The 19,564-nt window shown below is 40.4% G+C and overlaps 1 protein-coding gene across 1 annotated transcript in view; it reads left to right on the plus strand.

Moving 5' to 3' along the window:
* Positions 1 to 1,055: 1,055 nt before the first annotated feature.
* stard13b (StAR-related lipid transfer (START) domain containing 13b) overlaps positions 1,056 to 19,564 on the plus strand; it is a 62,086-nt gene continuing 43,577 nt past the window's right edge. The window contains exons 1-5 of the mRNA XM_059331023.1: positions 1,056 to 1,195; positions 2,632 to 3,704; positions 10,344 to 10,487; positions 11,913 to 12,059; positions 17,308 to 17,341. Of these exons, the coding sequence (XP_059187006.1) occupies positions 2,754 to 3,704; positions 10,344 to 10,487; positions 11,913 to 12,059; positions 17,308 to 17,341 (1,276 nt within the window). The 5' untranslated portion in view covers positions 1,056 to 1,195; positions 2,632 to 2,753. The remainder of the gene's footprint in view (positions 1,196 to 2,631; positions 3,705 to 10,343; positions 10,488 to 11,912; positions 12,060 to 17,307; positions 17,342 to 19,564) is intronic.

Genomic DNA, 19,564 nt, shown 5'->3' on the forward strand with positions numbered 1-19,564 from the left:
TTATTAACCAATGAACAAGCAAATTCTCAGACATGCCCCTTTCACATTCACTCTCAATGTTCATCTCTCACTTTCACTCACTTTCACATGCAATCCCCATATATATATGTGGAATATTTTCCCCTTCCTTTGTGCATTTTAAACTCATTCTGAGTCACAAGTGGAATATTGTTTACTGAGGAATGCTTAGTTCAAATTTCTAAGAACATTTGTCATTCATGTCAAGTGGGAATTGCTTGTAGTTTTCTGTTTGAAAGACCATAATTGACTCTAAATAGAAAGTATTTAAATATTACAAGGTTGTCAAAGGATTCATTCAGGATTTGAGAATGAAGATATTTAACTAAAGTATGTCTTTGACTCTTTGGATATTCCCTGATCACTTATTTAAAAACTGGATGTGAATAACTCATCAATGATGAGGGCTTTGCCTGAACACACCATTAAGCATCCTGTCAGTTCATGATTCATAACGTGACACCAGTAATTGGTTCGTTGTCTGATACAGGCTCTTAACTGGCAGATTTTCTATATATAGTGTTAAATTAAAACGTGAAGAAACATGCTGTTGGCTCCAGTTCAGCATTATATCCTCTCATAAAGATATTATTTTAATCTATGTGTAATATGTCGCAGTAAATCATGGTGCTTCACAGCTTTCCTGGTTGACTTGAAAGCATTCCTCAGCCCGGTGTTTTGAAGCAATAGGTCAGGGCTGCGGTTCATTTTGCTCCTGCACAGTTTGTGCCGGTAAAGTCAGCCATTCCTCACAGCCTGTTTGTGAGGGCTGGAAACCCATTTCACCTTTTTTTCTTTTACAGTGCCAACCACTGCTGCTCCCTCCACCAGCCACCCCTCCCTCCCTCTTTTCTCCCCCCACCCTCTGTCTTCTTTCTCCTCCTCTTTCCATCTCCCAGCAAGTATACATACTCCCTGCTCTTACGCATATTCTGAATGGTTTAGTCACCGCTAACCGAACACTCCTGCAGGGGAAACACAAGAGGAGGGGGTGGTAGTTGTGATGACAAGCTTGCCTTTTAGCAGAATAGGCCTATGGGGACATAAGTGTGGCTCTGCAAGGGGCTGCCCAAACCTCTCTGCTCTTACAGGAACAAGTCTTACTGCCACTGTTTTGCCATGCTCTCTCGGTGACACTGTTTGGGCAACACAGACAACTTTTTTCCCCACTCAACAGGTGAGTCTTTTGTTTTCTGTTTACCTGTGACTGACATCTTCTTAGGATGGAGAAACAACTCTCCTTGCTAATCCTCCTTAAGAAACTACAGGTTGTTTCTTCATGAGAAGACTTGTTCAGGACCTTTCTGTAGAAAATTCTCCAACGCTCAATGCTTTTTTTTTCTTTCTTCACTCTCTAAATAAGTCGTGGTCTTGGCTTGCCAGTCAACACTCACAGTTCATTTTCACTCAGTGACTTCTTCCCTCTGCTCTGCATTCATTTGAGGATAATGAGACCCTCTTTGCATAGTGTTTTTTAAAAGAGGGGTTTCTTGGAAGGAGCCCTAATCTCTTGTACACTCATTTCACATTCACTGTGTAGGTATGGGTTTTTCAGAAGGCACTATACAGCATTTCATTTACTGATTCATTTAGACTGTAGCTGTACTGTGTGCAGGATTTTTCTGATTTTCATCATTCTGCAAGATTTATAAAAAGTATCTTTAGAGTTCGTTTTTGTCCTTGTTTGAGGCTGCTTTATCAGCCTGTGTCCTAAAAGTGTGTGTGTGTGTGTGTGTGTGTGTGTGTGTGTGTGTGTGTGTGTGTCCTGTGTCTCAAGGCCATGGTAAAGGGCGCTGCCAACTGCAGCTTTCTCACAGTAACAGCAGAAAAGTATGTGTAAATTAAAGTAAACCTATTAAGTTTCTATAGCTGTTTTATGCTTCTCAAGAAAATACACTGAAATAACTGATTGTTTTCTAAATAAAATATTTCATCTCTACAGTCAAGTGTTTTGCGATTAACATGAGGGGAAAAACATGTTGATTTTACTGCAGTTCTTATGTAGGTTATGTTTATTTTGGAAGTCTCTTGGTTCAGTCACAATGTGATCCTTGTCTGAGAAGTCCTCTGAGGAAAGTCTTTGTGGTTAAACGAGATGATAATCATCTATAGCAGCAATACAATGCAATTACTTGTTTTTTCGGATGTCTTCGACCTGTCCAAGGTGTGTATTAAAGAAAGGCTTAATGAAGGGGTGAGCGGGATGTTAACCACAGTCGACCAGGGACATCTTCTGCCCTGATGAATGGTGTAGCACGTAGTAAATCACCAACTGGGGAAGAGCAGTCGGATTCCTCTGTGCAGTGATGTCACCAGGATCGTGTGTGAAACAGATCCAGACTTGAACAGCCCAGCCTGAGCCAGATGTTGAATTTCACAGCAGACTTCTTTGCTGGATGGCACGTAGTTAGAGCTGTTCAGAGCTTTACATTAAACTCTGGTAGTACACAGAGACTTTGATAACTGAAGGACACAGACATGTGGAAACAACCTTAGAAGTATGTATAGTCCATCTTGTTCTGCCTGTATTGTCTTTGTAAATAATCTTCATCTCTCTGTGCTTGTCAGATGTGTTACATGCCATTCATGTTTTTCCATTTCTGTTTATTTCAGCTTACCTGCTGTGTGGTTTGACTGAATATCTTGGATAAAGAAAAATGGCTATCCGATACATCAAGCAGAAGTACCTGTGGATTTATGTTTTGAATTATGAGAAACTGTAGAATAAAATAATAATGGAGATTTCACCTTTGAATTTGGAGGGACACAAGTCTTGGACGGCTTCAGCATTACAAAAGTTAACCTTCTCAACCTCAGAAAGCTCTGCTCTCTCAGCTAACGGCTCTGCAAACCACAGAGATGATTGTCCCCCTGAAGCCCAAAGCCTGCTGTTGGAGCCGGATGAGGGCATACACAAGCTAAAGAATAATTTTGCTTGTGTCAGTGATGACAGCATTGAATATGCAGGAGTTTTGTGCTTGCCAGAACAGTCAGTGATTCCTGGTAAAGCACCCTTGGACCCAGGTCTACTGGCTTCAGCTCAGCTTCATGAAGCAGGTTTTGTGTCCACATTGCCTAGGTCAAAGGACAACTGCTGTTCACTCCATGTTTCCATTGCAGAAGGACAGTCAGACCAGGTGGTTCAGAATCATGCTGGTCAGACAGTAGACTTGAACTCTGAATGTGTAAAAACAGACTGTAAGAGCACAGAGCTGATGTCAAATGGCCATGTCTTCATGCCTCCAGAGCATCCGTGTCCCATCCTCAGCCTGGACTCCTCTCCCCCTCTCACTGTCCCTGCAACTGTTCCAGATCCCGCCTGGAGAGTCCGGGAACTCCCTCGCATCGTGAAGCACAAGTCGAGCTCCATCACCTTCTCACATTACACCTGTCCCTCCGGAGCTGACAGCCATGATTTCATCAATGAGAGTTCTGACGATGGAGAGTCTTCACCGGAAGAAGAGGAGGACGATAATCACGGAGATGGTGATGATGATGATGGTGACGATGATGACGTGTTCCCAGAGCTGCCTCAGAGTCGAGAGTACCTTGTCAGTCACAGACAACAGAGGAGCAAAGGCAAAGACAAACAGAAGAGGAGAGGCGCTGTGAGTGCCCGAGCAGAAATCAATCACTCCGCCAGAAGCTGTGGCTATGAAGCAGAGGGGGAGACCAGCAGTAAGGAGGTATGCCAGCATCGATTTTAAATCCTCCACTACTATGCAGTGTTGTCCATGCATTGTAGTATTAATCACCTATTAACTAATGTCAAGAAATCAGAAAATGTGTGTAATTAATTTAGCAAGAAAGCAAGTTAATTTAAACAGCACCTTTCATAGACCCCGGTGCTTTACAGTCTAAGAAATAAAATCAAGTAGAATCAAGTAAAAACAAGTTAATAACATAAAAATACCACATGCGACCTAAAAGCCTGTCTGAACAGGTGAGTTTTTAGCTATACACATTACATAATATAAGTACTTAATTATCAGTAAGCTATGTTACATAATTAAACATGGGGAATCTTCAAGTGTCATAAAGCAAAGAATTTATTTAGAGCCCCAAATAGGAACTCTTCACAAATGCACATGTCACATGCACGTGTGGAAAGTCCAAATACCACATATGTCAATTTAAGTTTGTTCCATACAAATAGCATGCATGAAATTTACATTTTCGCAAGTCAAGTCTTATATTTCACACATTTAATACCTCAAAATTATGGAAAATGTCTAAAAGAAAAAAATATCTGCATTTGCAAATGTATCACTGCATTATGCTAATTGTGCACAGACTTTGAATATTTAAAAAACATTGATTTGTAGTTGGCAATATTGAGTTTAATTTGGCTCCCAGCAGCTTGCATCATTACACTGTGAGATAATGCACAGTTGGTATAAGTGTGTAGGAGTACACTGACTTCACATTTGGACTGTTGAAACGCACATCCAGAAGGAATGCAAACAGCTTCTGCTTTCTCTCCACTCCCTCAACAGGCAGCAGTGTTTTGACAGAGTCCATAGCAGGCCGTATTAGCACTGAACTTCGCCTTCCATTACAGCACCGCTCTCTTTATCTTTAACAAGTCAAGGCACATTCAGTCTCTTTTTCACACAACCTCTACCCTGACCTCAGTTGTAACCATCCTGTACCCTGTCATTTCTACTTTTTATTGCCCTTTTTAAGTCTCATATTAACATTCATAAATGTGTTCAAATCCATGAGATATGCTTTCCGTTACAACTGTCTGGGGGGGAGCATATCCAATGACACATAACTGTCATCCTTTTCTAAACAGTCTGCAGATAAAAGCGCACATATAAACAGGGCAGTGTAAATGGCCGGTGGAGATTAGCTTCTCTGTCTGTTGGTTGAGTTGGACACTGAGGTAATGCCCGCTTTATGTGCAGAATGACACTCTGCCCTGAATGAGTTGTTTTGGATAAGAGTGGAAGAATGCAGGGAATCCAGGAAGCCTGTTGTTAATATTGTCAAAGGATCGCAGGTCAATGCTTCTCATGGCGTCACACTGCAGGCTCTGTTGTCATACGGTGGGCAAAGGTCTTCAATTTCATTCAACAGGCTGGGAGGAAATGTGATTGAAAAAATAGGAGGGAAAACAAGCACAATCACCTTACACACACACACACACACACACACACACACTCAGACAGATATTAGATACATTTTCCAATCAGAAAAACCCACGAAAATTAGGCCACTCACCGCATTAAAGAATAAAGAGAAAGGCAATCCAGTATCAATAATAAAGACAAAAACAACGACATGAACAAAAGCTTAAAAAATAATTTTTGATCACAGTAATCAAGGCATTTGATTTTTTATTTTGTGTTGATATTTTGGAGTGCCTGTTTATCCTGTTTGTCCCCTTTTTCCAAGAGCGAATAGTCATATTTGCATAAAAATAATGCTTAAACTACATCCTAATACCAACCCCACACTGTTTGTAAAACTTTTTAAAATGACAAAATGATGAAAGCATATAAAACAAATGTATCATTTATGAATGCATTTTTTAACAGATTAATTCCAAACACTGAGGGAGTAAAAAGGATGCGCATAATAATATATTTTTTAAAGAGTGCTTTCCATACAAATGATGTAGCTCAAAGTGCTTTACAATTATAAAATGTACAAAATATAAAACGAGAATGCAGCACATTAGAACCAGGGCAAATGCACAATCAAGAGCCAGGCAGTAAAAAGATAAATGATAAAACATATAATAAGAATAATACAATTATTCTAAATTATTAGTATTCCATAACTTTGGAGTATAATTTTACAAAGCTGCACTGCCGATTATGTGTACTTTAAATGCCAGGTGTAGGATTTTAAAATTATATATATGTGATATAAACAAATTATCTGTATTTACCTATCAAAAGTTTTGCAACTTGGATCAAAAGTAGGGGAAAAGCAGGAGAAATAGCACATAGATGCAGTTGTTAGCATTAACCATATGAGGGCACTGTATGCATAGTGTTTCCTCTGTGTGTCACCTCTTGACTCCCCCTGCTTGCATCATTTAGCTCAAAAGTGAGTAAATGCCCTTAAAAATACACATTTCTTCACCTATCCTCCCCACTCCACAGATTTGGCTTTGGCTGTGTTCAGTTGGAGTTCTGCGTCGCAGGATATTAAGAGTGTAATTTATTCCTCCAAGTAGCCAGGTAGCCATTGCCCTTTCGCATGACCGGCTGCTACATTTGGATACCTCCATGGTGATCTCTGGCACTCTCTGTGGGTGGCACAGACTAGGCACCGAGCCCAGAGCTCACACACTTAACTCCTCATTTCCATGTCAAAGCCGCTGTGTTGGGGTTCACAATGTGGCCAATTTGCGCTGATAAAGTTATAGTCAGCTCACATTTTGTTGTCCCCAGAAGATAACATTAATGCATTTATCTAAAGGATTGACTCATACCAGCTCAGTTGCCATGGTGTGAGGACTTCACACAATTGCCGGGGCCGGATCGAGGGGAAAGGCACGAAGAGATGAATCAAGGGTAGTGTCTCACTTGAGCGTCAAGCCCTCTCTGGAATTTGTCTCATTCTAAGTAGAAGTGCCCACATTCCTGAGCAGCACCTTGTGGGGATGTCACTGAAAAGAGACAGTGTGAATGTGTTCCAGATTTGGCTCCAGCATGTGCCAGAATGAGGCATCTGTTTCTTGCATTTGTGTTTGTCTGACTCCGGGGGTTAATTAGGAGTCCAGTGTGCAAGATCTTCATCTTCTTTCATTTCCTTTTCTCGTTCAAAACTACATTCAGTCATTTGGCTTAGAATATCAAGTTTTTTTAATGCATGGATCTTTAAAGGTTACTAAATATCTGATTTTTGCTCTTGATCATGAGTTAAAATAGTCTTTTCACACACAAACACACAGAAGTCAGTTTCTTGTTGGACATTTGGTGCTCCCAGTCATAACTGGTTCATTCCAGATCTTCAGGTGAACACATAACAGACTCTCTTTCCAACAGTTTGGTCAGTCTCTGTCTTATTTTTAGTTGGAGGAATGTACACCCACTGAGGTGCAGACATGAGGATTTGTTCAGACCTCACGTGTGGATCTTTTTTTTAAATCATTATTTCCTTCTCATTCCTTTTAATTGGTGCTTGACTAATTTTACAAAAAAGATTTGGCTGCATTGATCTCAGGATGATAAAGAGGAACTTTATTTTTAAGCCAGGACTCCTAAAAAATTATGTTCCCATACAATGAAACTGCATTGTCATTAATGTTTAAATAGAAAAAACACACATTCGTTACACTCGTTGATGACATCACAAATATGTTTTGAATCAAAGCTCACAAGTCAACGTAAGTAGTGGATGAACGGGTCAAACAAGCACAGAACTTTCACTGTTCGTGTCCCGTGTGAACCCAACATTTACTTATTTTAAACCAAAAACGACTTTGTTTCCCTAAACCTAACCAAGTACTTTTGTTTAAATTTCCCACCTTAACCACATGTTTAGAACTGTGACTGTAATCCAGAATAAAATACATTTACCTCAAAACATAATTAAGAATGCAGAATTTTTGGGTTTGTATGTTACTGGCCATGGGTCAATTTGTAAATTATTGCTGTTATAACTATAAGTAAGTAAAATAGTGGAAGTAAAAAAAAAAAATCATGATATAACATTATCCAAATGCTTTTTGTGATTCACAGAAGTGTAATTTCATTATATAATAAATAATATAAATATATTAAGTATTCAAATCACACAAACATCCACACTGCTGACAGCTTCATGTCCCTGATTCCATAAATAGGAACAGGAAAGTATCTGTGATGACACTGAAGCTCCCTGGAGAAAATATCTTGGGGAAATGGAAACAGAAAGTGCAGAATTGTGTAGGAGGATTTTTTTCCGAGAATCAGTGTTTATTTCTTTGAACTGGTATCATCTTATAACAAGAAAGTTTGAGCAAATCTTCATCTACACGTAGCTGTAGTGTGAGAGTGGATGTTCACATTTTGTTATTGATCAGTCTTAAGTCTGGACATGTGCAAAAAGCAAAAGTATGTGTGAAGGTCTTATTGTTGGTCAGCACCATGCTTGGAGGGCAGACATAGCAGAGAAGGGAAGCTTTATTTTTTCCTCTCGGTGACCCCAGGTGACCCCTCAGGCCTCAGGGGTCAGCAGAGGATTGGCCAGCTTTAGGTCATTCCTGAGGGATTGAGTGGAAAAATGTACTTTCTCCCAGTAGTGGTCGGTCAGCTGACACTGGGTGGTCAGCAGGATAAGTGGACCGTCTGGTGTCTGGTCCCTTAATTTCTCACAATTTAGGGAGAATTCAACATAATATAAGTTTCTCACTGTCTTAATTTGTAATAATTCAGATATGCTGCTTTATAGATGAATGATTTTCATGTTTACAGCTATACAAAGGAACTATTACGGACGTGCCAAATTATGACGTATTTACAGAGACGTATGTAAATAAACTCACTATTTCGTATTTATTTTAAACAGTTACTGTGAGTAAACACTCTCAAAATAAGCCTGTCCTCATTTGGACTCCACTTTCTCTCCTTTTTTGAATCAAGCCACAGTGAGTCATTGAAAATACCAAAACAAGTGTCATACTTGTTTTTGAAAAGTTTATCAAAGCCCTTCTAACAAGCCCCATGTCCTCTCTGAGATGTTTTGGGGGTTTCCCATCAAAAGATTTATTGACAAGTCCCTTCAAAGAAATGATTGTGTGTTAACAGGCTTGATGTTATAAATGGAATAATGACTTTATCATAGAAGTGACTGGCATTAATCTTGGCTCAGTGGCAGTATTAGTTACATTAAAGGAATTTAACTGTCTTTTGGCCGCTTTTAAATTAAAGTCAACATTAAAGGACCATTGACTGCAGAAACACATGGATGTTCTGAGCAGATTTTTTGAAGCCTGGAGTTAGATTTATTACATATATGCAATGGAATGAAGTTGGAGTCGAATAGGGACTTAGAGCAAAGTATTACCACTCTTTAATTTAATAAATGAATCCTTAATCCAAAAAGTCAAACCATGGGCCAAATAGACCTCCTTATATTGGCCAGACTTCTCATTGGCGCTTGTTACTGACATGCATTCCCAACAGACTTCCTGCAGAAACCATATTCCAGGAGGGGCTTCCTAGGAAATACATTTAGACATTACGACTGTGTCAGAAACTTCAGAATGATCCACGTGAGAAATCCTCCAGAAAATCCACTCCTTGACCATTCTTGGATTTCATACCGGATTCTTGAAAAGGGTCCTGGGTCAGTCCTGGGACCCTCTCCAGGACTGACACACACACACACACACACACACACTGTGAGCCCGCCATTCTTTCCAGATCAACAATGTTAATTTCTGCCTTGGTGACCGAGGTGTTTCCTGCTGATTTATGAGGCTGGACCTCAGATCCCAGATCCTCAGACACAGCTCCTGTCTGTCTATTTATATACACGGTGTGTCTGGGGAGTAGTGAAAGCCAGTGCAGGGAATTCCATCATGCTCTGTATGGCACACATGTCTGGAGCCCTCATCCTTTGCTCTTTCACCCAGAGACACAGCAGAGGAGATCACATTTCCATGTGTGTCAGCGGTGAAGTCCACTGATGTAGCGTCTGCAATTTACTAGATACTTTTTTGGGTTTGCCTGTAACTCTTTTTGAGTTTAGGGTAGTGTGGTAAATTGGCAGATGCTCTCACCTTACCGATCACTGCCATGTGTTAAATAACTCTGGCAAGGATGGCACGCAATCCCTGGACTAGCTACTGAAACAGATTATTTCAGTTACTAGATACTGTGGGTTTGACAGATTAAAAGCCAATTTTGATAAAGTGGCAGCAGCTCAACTTGACATTAACCTCAAATGAATGTATTAAAACCCCTGTGTGTTGTCCTGTGAATATGTGATAATGTGTGTGTGGAATATGTATGTATGTAGTAATTATTTTTTTCGTACATTATTGCTATCAATTGAACTCTCCGTGATGCAAAAATGCTGACATTTTTGGGAGAAATCTCAAAATGTAAATAGAACTGTGCCTGAAAATTGTTTTAAAATTGTAAGGGTGGTTAAAATAAAAATACAAACAGTGATTTTCAAATGATTCAATTTGCAATAAGTAACAGACTAATAATTGTGCACAAATACATTTTGCAAACAAAACCTGAACATTGTAATAAAATAAGACCCCAAAAGTGTATTGACAGGCTGCTATTGGCTCAATCTTTGACTCAGTACTCTAATCATTAGCAGCATTAGCTTGTCTTCACTTAAATCGGTGCTTCTCTGGTTACCCACAGGAGTCTCCGCAGGTCAAGTCTCCCTGGTCGGAGTCAATGAGCCAGCTGATGAGGAAACTGGACCAGCTTAATCTAGACATCGAGGAGGCTCTGAGTGCAAACTCCTCCCCCTCCGACACACCCTGCATCGCCCGCAAGAAACAGGTGAGTGTGTATTCACATAGCCTGGCATCATGACTCCTGTCACTCATCTTAATACACTGTATTCTGAAAGGTTTCATGGCTTACATTTTGATATAAATATAGACTTAAAGGTGCGATATGCAATTCTGGAGAAAGATAACTGATTGTGAAGTGTCATTCCCAGGTTGTCAAATGCTAAGGTTGGTAATTGGGCCGAACACCAACCAAAAGTGCCCATATTTGGCAAGCTGAGATGAGACTCACCATTCCAACCTATGACAAATGACCAATATGACAACCTTGTAATCGGATTCATCAACTAACTATCTAGAATTGCATAATGCACCTCTTAACTGCTCTGCATTATAAAACAGCATGCAGATTGCAGCACTTCACTTTCAGTACCTAATGGTATGTGCACTGTCACGGTTGGTACTGTACACATTCCTGTGAATCGTACGCTGCATACTTGGTCATGCTTGTAAACTTTGCTAAATCAATTTACTTTGCTCTATGGAGAGAAAATCCAGATGGATTATTCGGACCTGTGAGTAACAGGTGTTCATTGGAATTTTACGTCCTGCTGAGTTTTTTAAAAAAAGCGTTCCACATTAGTTTTAGATTCAAACAAGCTCTCTCAAATCAAGCAGTGGTATTCCATAAACCCAGTGTGTGAAAAGAGATTTAGTATGTTGATCTCTTGTGAGTCGTAACTGTGTCTGTGACTTGTGAGACATGGGGATATACTCTGTCTGCAACACTATGGGCTTTGTCTAGGCCGCCTTATAGTGTCCTTCTGCATTGAGTCTGTTTTATGATGTAGGTCTGCAGCTCTTAGATGTGATACTGGAGTGTACAGTGCTTTAGCCGGGTCAGAATGCTGCGGCAGGAACAGACAGCTATTGTGCTTTTGAGGTTGCGACTGGGACCATGCAACTCTGTTCCTTAAAAAGGGCTCTTCTCATGGTGGCATGTTTCATGAAATATCCCACTAGAGTTAGCATTTGGGAACAAAAGTGCTCTTTCGGGGTCCATATGTATGTACCGCACAGAGGAGCTATTGTATTGAAGGGAGTTTGTATGATTTGGTCCATTAGGAATGGTTGAGAGAGGCTCACATGCCTCCCAGGCATCTGCATAACCATCCCAGGCATTCACTATTACTTGCTTTAACTAATGACAGGCGACTGGGCAAGACAAGACATCTTTACTGGGATATTTGACAAGGTCATAATCTCCGTCCTCTCAAAAGAAGATCCGCACATACAGGCTCCTTTGTGTGCCTCTGTCAAGCTGAATTGAGAGTGGAGATTTCACTTCCCCAGCAGTTGACCTCAGCCTCTTGTTTTCTTTTCCCCTGGCCACCGTTGAGACCATCCTGTCCCAGTCTGTCCGGCCAGACAGAGGACGGACCCAGTCTTGATTGTTGTTGTGATGTTGTTGCAGTGGGGTGCTGTTTCAAAGTCCACGTTAAACCGAGCCCTGAACGACCAAGTTCTCCAAAGACCAGACAGAGAGGGATGTCCGAGCCTGGACAGGTCTTCTGCTCCTCGCAGCGCCTCAATGGGAACCAGAGCAACAACCAAGAAGACGGTAAGAGAATAACGCTTCCTGCAGGCGTCCCACAGTTTCTGAGAGTCGATGAGAAATCATACAGTACAGGTAGTTTGTTGTACACTACATGCAAACTTGCGATGTAAAGTACTGCTGTCCAGTTTTCATCTTTAAGGCTGTGAGTTGCTAAATTTCTTTGAGTCCAATTCCACAACTGGTTGCACATGTTTTCTTTCTCCAGCTCAAATCTGGCTTTAGCATTTTTGGGTGACTGCCATGACCTGTTTACTTCCTGCATTGCACAAAGTATTTCTCCCAGATAATTCAAAGTTCTTGTCTGTCTGTAGCTGGGAAATTTTCACTTTGTGTGCATCCAAAATGAACGCTTCACTTAGTTTATCTTAAATGTTCATCCCATGATTACATTTATTACATTATTACAAAAAATGCATATAAGAATGTGAGGTTTAAAACCACCACAATAACTCGGTGAAAGAAGAAAGATTTCTCCTCCTGCTAAATATTTTGATAATTTTTCTTATCAGCTTCCTTCATGAATAAAACCACACTCTGTGAAAGCCTCATTCCACAATCACATATTTGACCTCTATATTGTGATAACTTTGTTGACAAAAGAAAAAAAATCCAAATTGCTCAAGTTTTCTTTTTTCGGATAAATCCATCAGCAGTCAGCTGACATTGTGACATTCCCTTCTGTTCAGCTGCTCTTCCCTCTGCATCTGTAAATATTTGAGGTTTGTGTTGGGAATAAGGTCAGCTTAGGCATTCTTAAACAAGCAGGACTCACTTCTGCTGGACAAAGTATATAAATGTCACTATTCACCAGCCCTAAAAGAAACAGACAACTGAGAGATTTGCAGAATGCAGGGCGGGTTTAAATTCAAAGCCTTCCAGCTCGTGCTTTGTGCTCTCTTGATGGCTCTGCTGCAATGTGGTGGCAAACAACCTGCTTATAAGAGAAAACTGTAGCCACCCGGCCAGGTTCTCTCTTACACTGCACAGTTTCATTCGGTGTTGTCACTTTTTACCCTTTTAACTTGTGATAATTTTATACTGCAGAATCACACAGAGGTTTCTTTGGGTGAGACAGAGTGGAGCTTCAAAGCTAAAGAAGATTATTTTGTCTGTGGGCACTTCAAATGAAATCCTGTTTAGTTCTCAGATGTGTTGCCACCTGTCTTTTTTTGTGAAACCCATAACTACCTCTTGAAAATGACAGCAACATGGGTAAAAATTTGGCTCGAGGACAGCTGGGAATGTTCACATATGTTAGAGACAAGAGTATTTTGGCTGCAGTCTAACCTTGAGTTTAATGAGATCACATGTTAGTGGACACAAGTTTAGGGTATTTGATAATCAAACGAATTATACATTTTTTGTATAAATAATAAAATTATGAATTTCACATATATTGCACTGCTAAAGTTGATATTTCAAATTTGCATTGTGTAAAACTGCAGTTTATAGGTCAAAGTGATGAGATATTACAATTTACTGCATGAAAAACTGTCCCTGAAGGCTGAAAGTTAGGATAGGAAAATAGGATCTTATCAGTCCAAGACAAGGTTAACAGCAATGGTTTAATTGATATTTTTGAAATACACTTATTTGCTTTTTGCCAGACACAGTACAGCTCATATGTCTGTATGGTAAATATGATGCTACAGCCAGCAGTTGGTTAGCTTATAAGCATAAAGACTGGTAACAACAGGAACCAGCTTCCCACTAATTCATTCAGTCATCTTTAAATTTGTCTTCTGGTTTGAGTGTGACCATGCAAAGTTTCCAAAAACAGATGAGATGACATTTCAGCAGCTTTGCACATGCAGAGAGATGTCAGTCCCCTCTGAGTCTTACATAAGAGCTCTGGAGTCCGTATGAAACTTCTGACAGCAGCGAGTGAAAATGTGATACAGATTGAATCACAGTCTCCGAGTCTAAGAATAAACAGGCCCAATGTGTGAGCCAGTACATTCTGCTTAAACAGGAGGTTACGGTTTTACTGAGCGATGTTTTATGGAAGTATCTGGTAAAAGTTTTTGGCACCTGCACGACAACCTTTGACTCCCCCCTGCCTCTGTATGATCTCTGAAAACTGGAATGCACTTCATATCTCCCTCAATCTGCTGCACATCATGCAGGCAGAGCTAATCTTAGCTGGAATGTGTTGGACTAAGATTTTGTCTTGTTGGAGGGAGATATATATATATATATTATTTTGTTTATTCTTCGTATCGCTGCATACACACTGACTATGAGAAGATGGTATGCAGCTTTTGTCAACAGAGCCATTGTCCTGAAATGCAGTCCCAATAGTAAAGAGTAAAATCTGGAATATACAAGTTTCTATCTATTAACCTACTAAAGGTACTGACTATTCTGCCCTAAACAATGATTATTCTGGTAAAAGTTTGTAAGAAAAAAAAAGAAAAAAAGGTAGACTCAAGAAAAACTGATTATCTTTAATTCAAGATTAATTTAAAAGTAACTCCAAAATGCTATTTTTTGCCTTTCCAAAACCAGCCTGGTATGACTGATGCACTGTTTGCACGGTGGTAATGATTTGTTGATAAATTGAATTGTCGATTGTAGAAAAAAAAAAAAAAATCTAGTTGAATGGCAACTGCCTTTAATTCTATGTTTGTACTAGTTAACGTCATCTTGCTATTCAACATAGTCCTACAGAGGCCATCTCTTCACTGTGTTCTTATGTTGGTGGAGAGAGACATATTTAGGTTGAGGATTTCCACTTTTAATTGGTGTTGACAGAGGCGGGCAGAGCAGAGGACGCGCTGCTCTGTCATTTGGACTGACCAGTCCTGTAACTGGCCTGTTGACTTTCAGGCAGGGTGTCATTTGTGCTGGGACAGCAGCTATCATTCACCCACACAGACCTGTCACTCCGTGTAAACATCCTTGCTGGTGAAAGCAAAGGCAAGTTTTCCCTCTGACAACAGCCCTGAAAGGCACTGAGTGCCGCTCCTGCGTGGAGGATGTCACTATTCCTGACCTGCAACCTTTGACATGTGTCCACCAGCTGAGTACGATTGGACTGAACTGCATCGATGTCTTTAAAGTGGGTCAGGGCTCAAGATATGCCAGGATGAAATACTTTCTCTTGGCTGTTGAAAAAGAGAGAGTGATGTGTTCAAGTCTTTGAAGCCTTGTCAAATAGGCACATCTCCACTGGGGCCCAGCATCTGGTTTTTGGAGTGCTAATTTTTCACAAGTTTATTTCTGAAACTGGGTCTAAAGCTTGTCCTTTGAGACTAACTTTGCAGGTCCATTGCATTCCCCTCTCTTTAAAGACACGCAGAGTTTGAAGGCGCAGAGATGATGGCGATCCATATTTCTGTACATTAAACCCAGCCTTTGCACTCTGTTAACCCTGTTAGAAGTGTTCAAATATGTGATGAAATTCGGCCAGACTGTGCTGAATCTCACAGTCAATAATGAGGGATACATCAGTGGCTGCACCTCATAGTTTTCAGAGGCCCTTTCACCTTTTCCATATTTAAACAGGTAAAAATACATCTCTAAGGGTATGAGTCATACATTTATGACCTGTTTTCCTTGCTTCTCTGTTAAGTAAGAGACAGAGAGTTGGGATTTTTTTGCTTGGAGATAACAGAGTGGTTTCGTCTGCTAACCCTGGAACCACATGGACACCCCTGGTGTTTTAATGTAACCTGCCAGAAATTTCTTGGCTGTGACTCTCTTTATACTTTAAATCTTCGTATTCATTGGAATAAATAAAAAAATGGACTCCAAGATGCCCGCTGTCGTCTGACCTCATTTGCCGCGTGGCCTAAAAGTGTCACAGCCCATGTAACAAAGACAGATAGTTCACCACCTGTCCTGTTTAAGTAAGTCAATCAGGTCCTTTCTGTTGTCACAGCAAAGTGGCAGCCATATAGGTCGCTCACGCAGCCAAGTGCTTCTTTACACTGCAAGCGTTTCTGCTGCCATGACAACATTGGGGGGCCGTGGCCCTCATGAAACATGCAGAACACGACTAACGTATTGTGTCGAGTCCAACTGACCAGTAAAACCTTTGCAGATATGTTGATGGAAGTTTGAATCAGCACTATGTGGGCTGAGTGCCAATTGACTGTCATGATGGAGGGTCAACAGTATTGCAAACAGACAGGCTGGGAGTTCTAGCAGCGTTTTGTTTCTGCCAGGGGAGAAATGTGGAAACAGGGCAAGCAAACAAGAGCGTAAATCAGACCAGTGGGGCACAGAGGGGAAATGGAGGAGAGACTTGGGCGAGAGAGGGGAAGCATTCGTGACAGGTCCAGATCAGCAAGACACTCAGTGCTTTATCATCTGAAAGTCATTTTATTGCCTGAATAATCAACCATTCAAATCAAGGACCTCTATCATCCCAAGTTGAAAGTGAGATTCCTATTTAGTTTTCTTTAATTCTGCAGTAACAGCTAATATGCATCATCCATTTCCTTATTAGACCTTCTTAGCCAAGAAAGTAATATACAGTAAATAGTGCAAAGGTCAATTTAGGATAGGAGGGGAGGTTGGGTCAAATAAACCCCCGGACTTTAACCCTTAAGACTGACTCTTAGTTTCACATGGGAAAAGATCATCAATGTTGTTATTTGGAGTCAACCTGTATAGCGGTTTGTTGGCTTACTGTAACTGTTCATCGTGTTTCTCACAAAGCTTTATTTTGAAAAGCCATGATAAATGTAACGAGACACGCCGTCAGTGACACGTCCAAAACTTATGCTAAAGGCTTCCTTGTGCATTTGTTTCTGTCGAGGAGGGGCACTGACCACAAGCGTTTGCATCAGAGGAGCTAGCGTTGACAGTGTGTTGTGCCTTAATAAATTCTAATCTTTAATCTCCTGATGTTCTTTTCCTTACTTAGCAACCCAGCATTGACAACAGATAATTGGGGACAGCAGGCTGATGGGCTGCCTCTGAATTAACAAGTGCTAAATCATGCAAACATTTCTGCTTTCTCTTTATTGACTTTGGCAGTGATTGCACTATTGAAGAATGCAGGGAGATATCCTCTATCCCTGAATTCAGGGAACTGGGTGTGTGCCTCTAATGGTTTTCACAGCCAAATAATGTGACATGATTTTCTTTCCGAGTGGAGCCACATTCAAGAAGACAAAGCAAAAATCTCACTTTTATTGTTGTTGCTCACATCCCTCTTTCGTGTTCACCCACCACCACCTGGTGATGAGCAGCCTCATTTTAAAAATTAACTTACTAATAGTTTATTTCTTTTGTCTTGTAGATGTTCAATAAGATGACCAACGCAGCAGGCGCAGGTAAGACATTTTTTAAATTATTTTTTGTGTGTTTTCAGCAGCTTTTGATGCAATGTGCTTACATTGCTCTCTCAGAAGTAACACTTTCATTTCACATAGGAATGAGTCGAGTGAAGAGCCTAAAATGTGTTTGTCCTTCTGTCCATCATGAGCCTGTAGTGCTCTTTCTCTCATATCAATAGTGGACCAGATAGCTCAATAAATACTTTCCTGTATTGCAGACCACTTTTAGACCTCAGCACACTTTGCCAGCATATTTATACTGTATAGAATTGGATGTAATGGTCAGTACATTTAAATGAACTACAACTGAAAAGGAATGCTCTAATTTCAGAGTGTAAATGTGTCACAAAATTTCTGTTCATTTTAACTGAGAAACTAAAAGAAGATTTAGCTGGAGGAGAGCATACCCTCCCTGTATTTCACATTATTTTTCTTCACTGGGCAATGAAATTGGAAATGTAGCAGGAAGAGAAACATTTATGCAGGAATGTAGAGTTTAGACACTGATGCCTTGTGAAATTTTCTTTAACACATGCTGAGTCCAAGAATGTCTTGTGTTCTTGACAGAACTTTATGTCTGAATCAGTTTTAAAGATGGATCTGTTCAGTGTCAGGCTAGAGTCAGTGCTGCTGCGCTGCTGTCTGGCACATCATGAAATTCTCCCTGCAAGTTGATCCTGCACTGTGTCCTGGCTTGCATGGTGGCACCGCTCAGGCCTCAGACAATGTTAATAAGACTGACAGCCACAGGTGTCTGCTCCCTCCCTCCCAGCAGGGTTCTCGAGAATGTCTCTTATTTTAAAGGCCTTCTATATATTGGTCACTTGGCGGGATGCAGTTAAAATTAGGCAGTGTGCCAGATCATTGTTTCTGTTTTGCTGAGGGGAAATATTTGGCCTGTGTGATGTGGCCCTTGGGGGGCAGCTGCGGGATTTGGATAGATGCCATTTTAGGCTCAGGTTGCACTCTCACATGACCTCTGTTGTGCATGATGGTAACGCACAAGTGGACATTATGGTCTGGAAAAATTCCATGTCACTTTTATGCAGCAGTTAACTAATGTGTGGTCTGCTGGTGTGCATGAGATATGCGCTGTGACCGATGACTGGTCGTTCCTAACTGTAATTCTTGGAAACCCGAGTGTGAGACCACCGTGAATAACATCAACAAGTTTGTCAACACAGTTATGAAATTCTCTTCAAACACATTTGTCATTCTATTTTTCCATCATATGATTTTCATAGCAAGCTACATATGAATCCACATGGATTCTCTTTTAGATGGTTATCTTGGCTGAAATAAACCAGACCAGCGACAGTGTAGCCGTCAACTTTATTTAGCCATCAAGTTAATGAAATCAGCATATGGTTTCAACTGGAATCTAATAATAAAGTAACTCTGAGCATGATGAATGTTGTAAAAAGACAAAGCTGGCAGAGAGTCAGACACATTAGGTGCGATATTCCCTGTTTGTATTTTACAGCTGGGCTGAGGAGACCTCTTTTATGACACGGATACGAGGTGGCCAGATGGTTCTCAGTATCGTTCAGAACAACACTGTCCACCTCATTAAAATGACATTGTCCAGGAGAGGAAAGCACATTCTTTGGATCTGGATCCAAAATAGCAAAGCAGCAATGAGAGAACCGTTGGTATTCTGTGCTATAAATGCACTCTGTCTTTTTATTGCTCTCATATGCACACAGTCTGCACATTCAGTGTTTGCAAGGGTACATTTTCGTCAAACTGCCTGTAAATACAACACTCTGGTTAACAATAGCAAGCTATTAAAGAACAGCTTGTGTAATGAGTATCCATTTAGTAGCTTGAATATTCATAAAACCAGAGACATGTATTTCACAAGCTCCCAATTTACCATCACAAGACATGTTTGAAGTGCCATCTACTGCACTTTTGCATGCACTCTGATGAAGTCATGTTACATGTTTAAAAGATTGTATAACATTTGAATCCTGCATTTACAAAGAGCTCAGTAAATATTGATTGTTCAGTCACACAGTCGACCATTATGAACATTTCAGGAGCCTGAAGGAGCTGCTAGTGAGTTTTTTCTTCATTGTCATTTAACTCATCTCTAAAGTGCTTTGAAAATAAGTGAAGGGAAGTCAAGTAAAAGTAAATAGAAATTTCAAAAATAGTTTAGGGGATTTTGAAAATCTTCCTACTTGTTTATATTTTAAGATCATGCATGGCATTTAT

The sequence above is a fragment of the Centropristis striata genome, chromosome 4 (genome assembly GCF_030273125.1).
Source record: "Centropristis striata isolate RG_2023a ecotype Rhode Island chromosome 4, C.striata_1.0, whole genome shotgun sequence".
Classification (NCBI taxonomy): Eukaryota; Metazoa; Chordata; class Actinopteri; order Perciformes; family Serranidae; genus Centropristis; species Centropristis striata.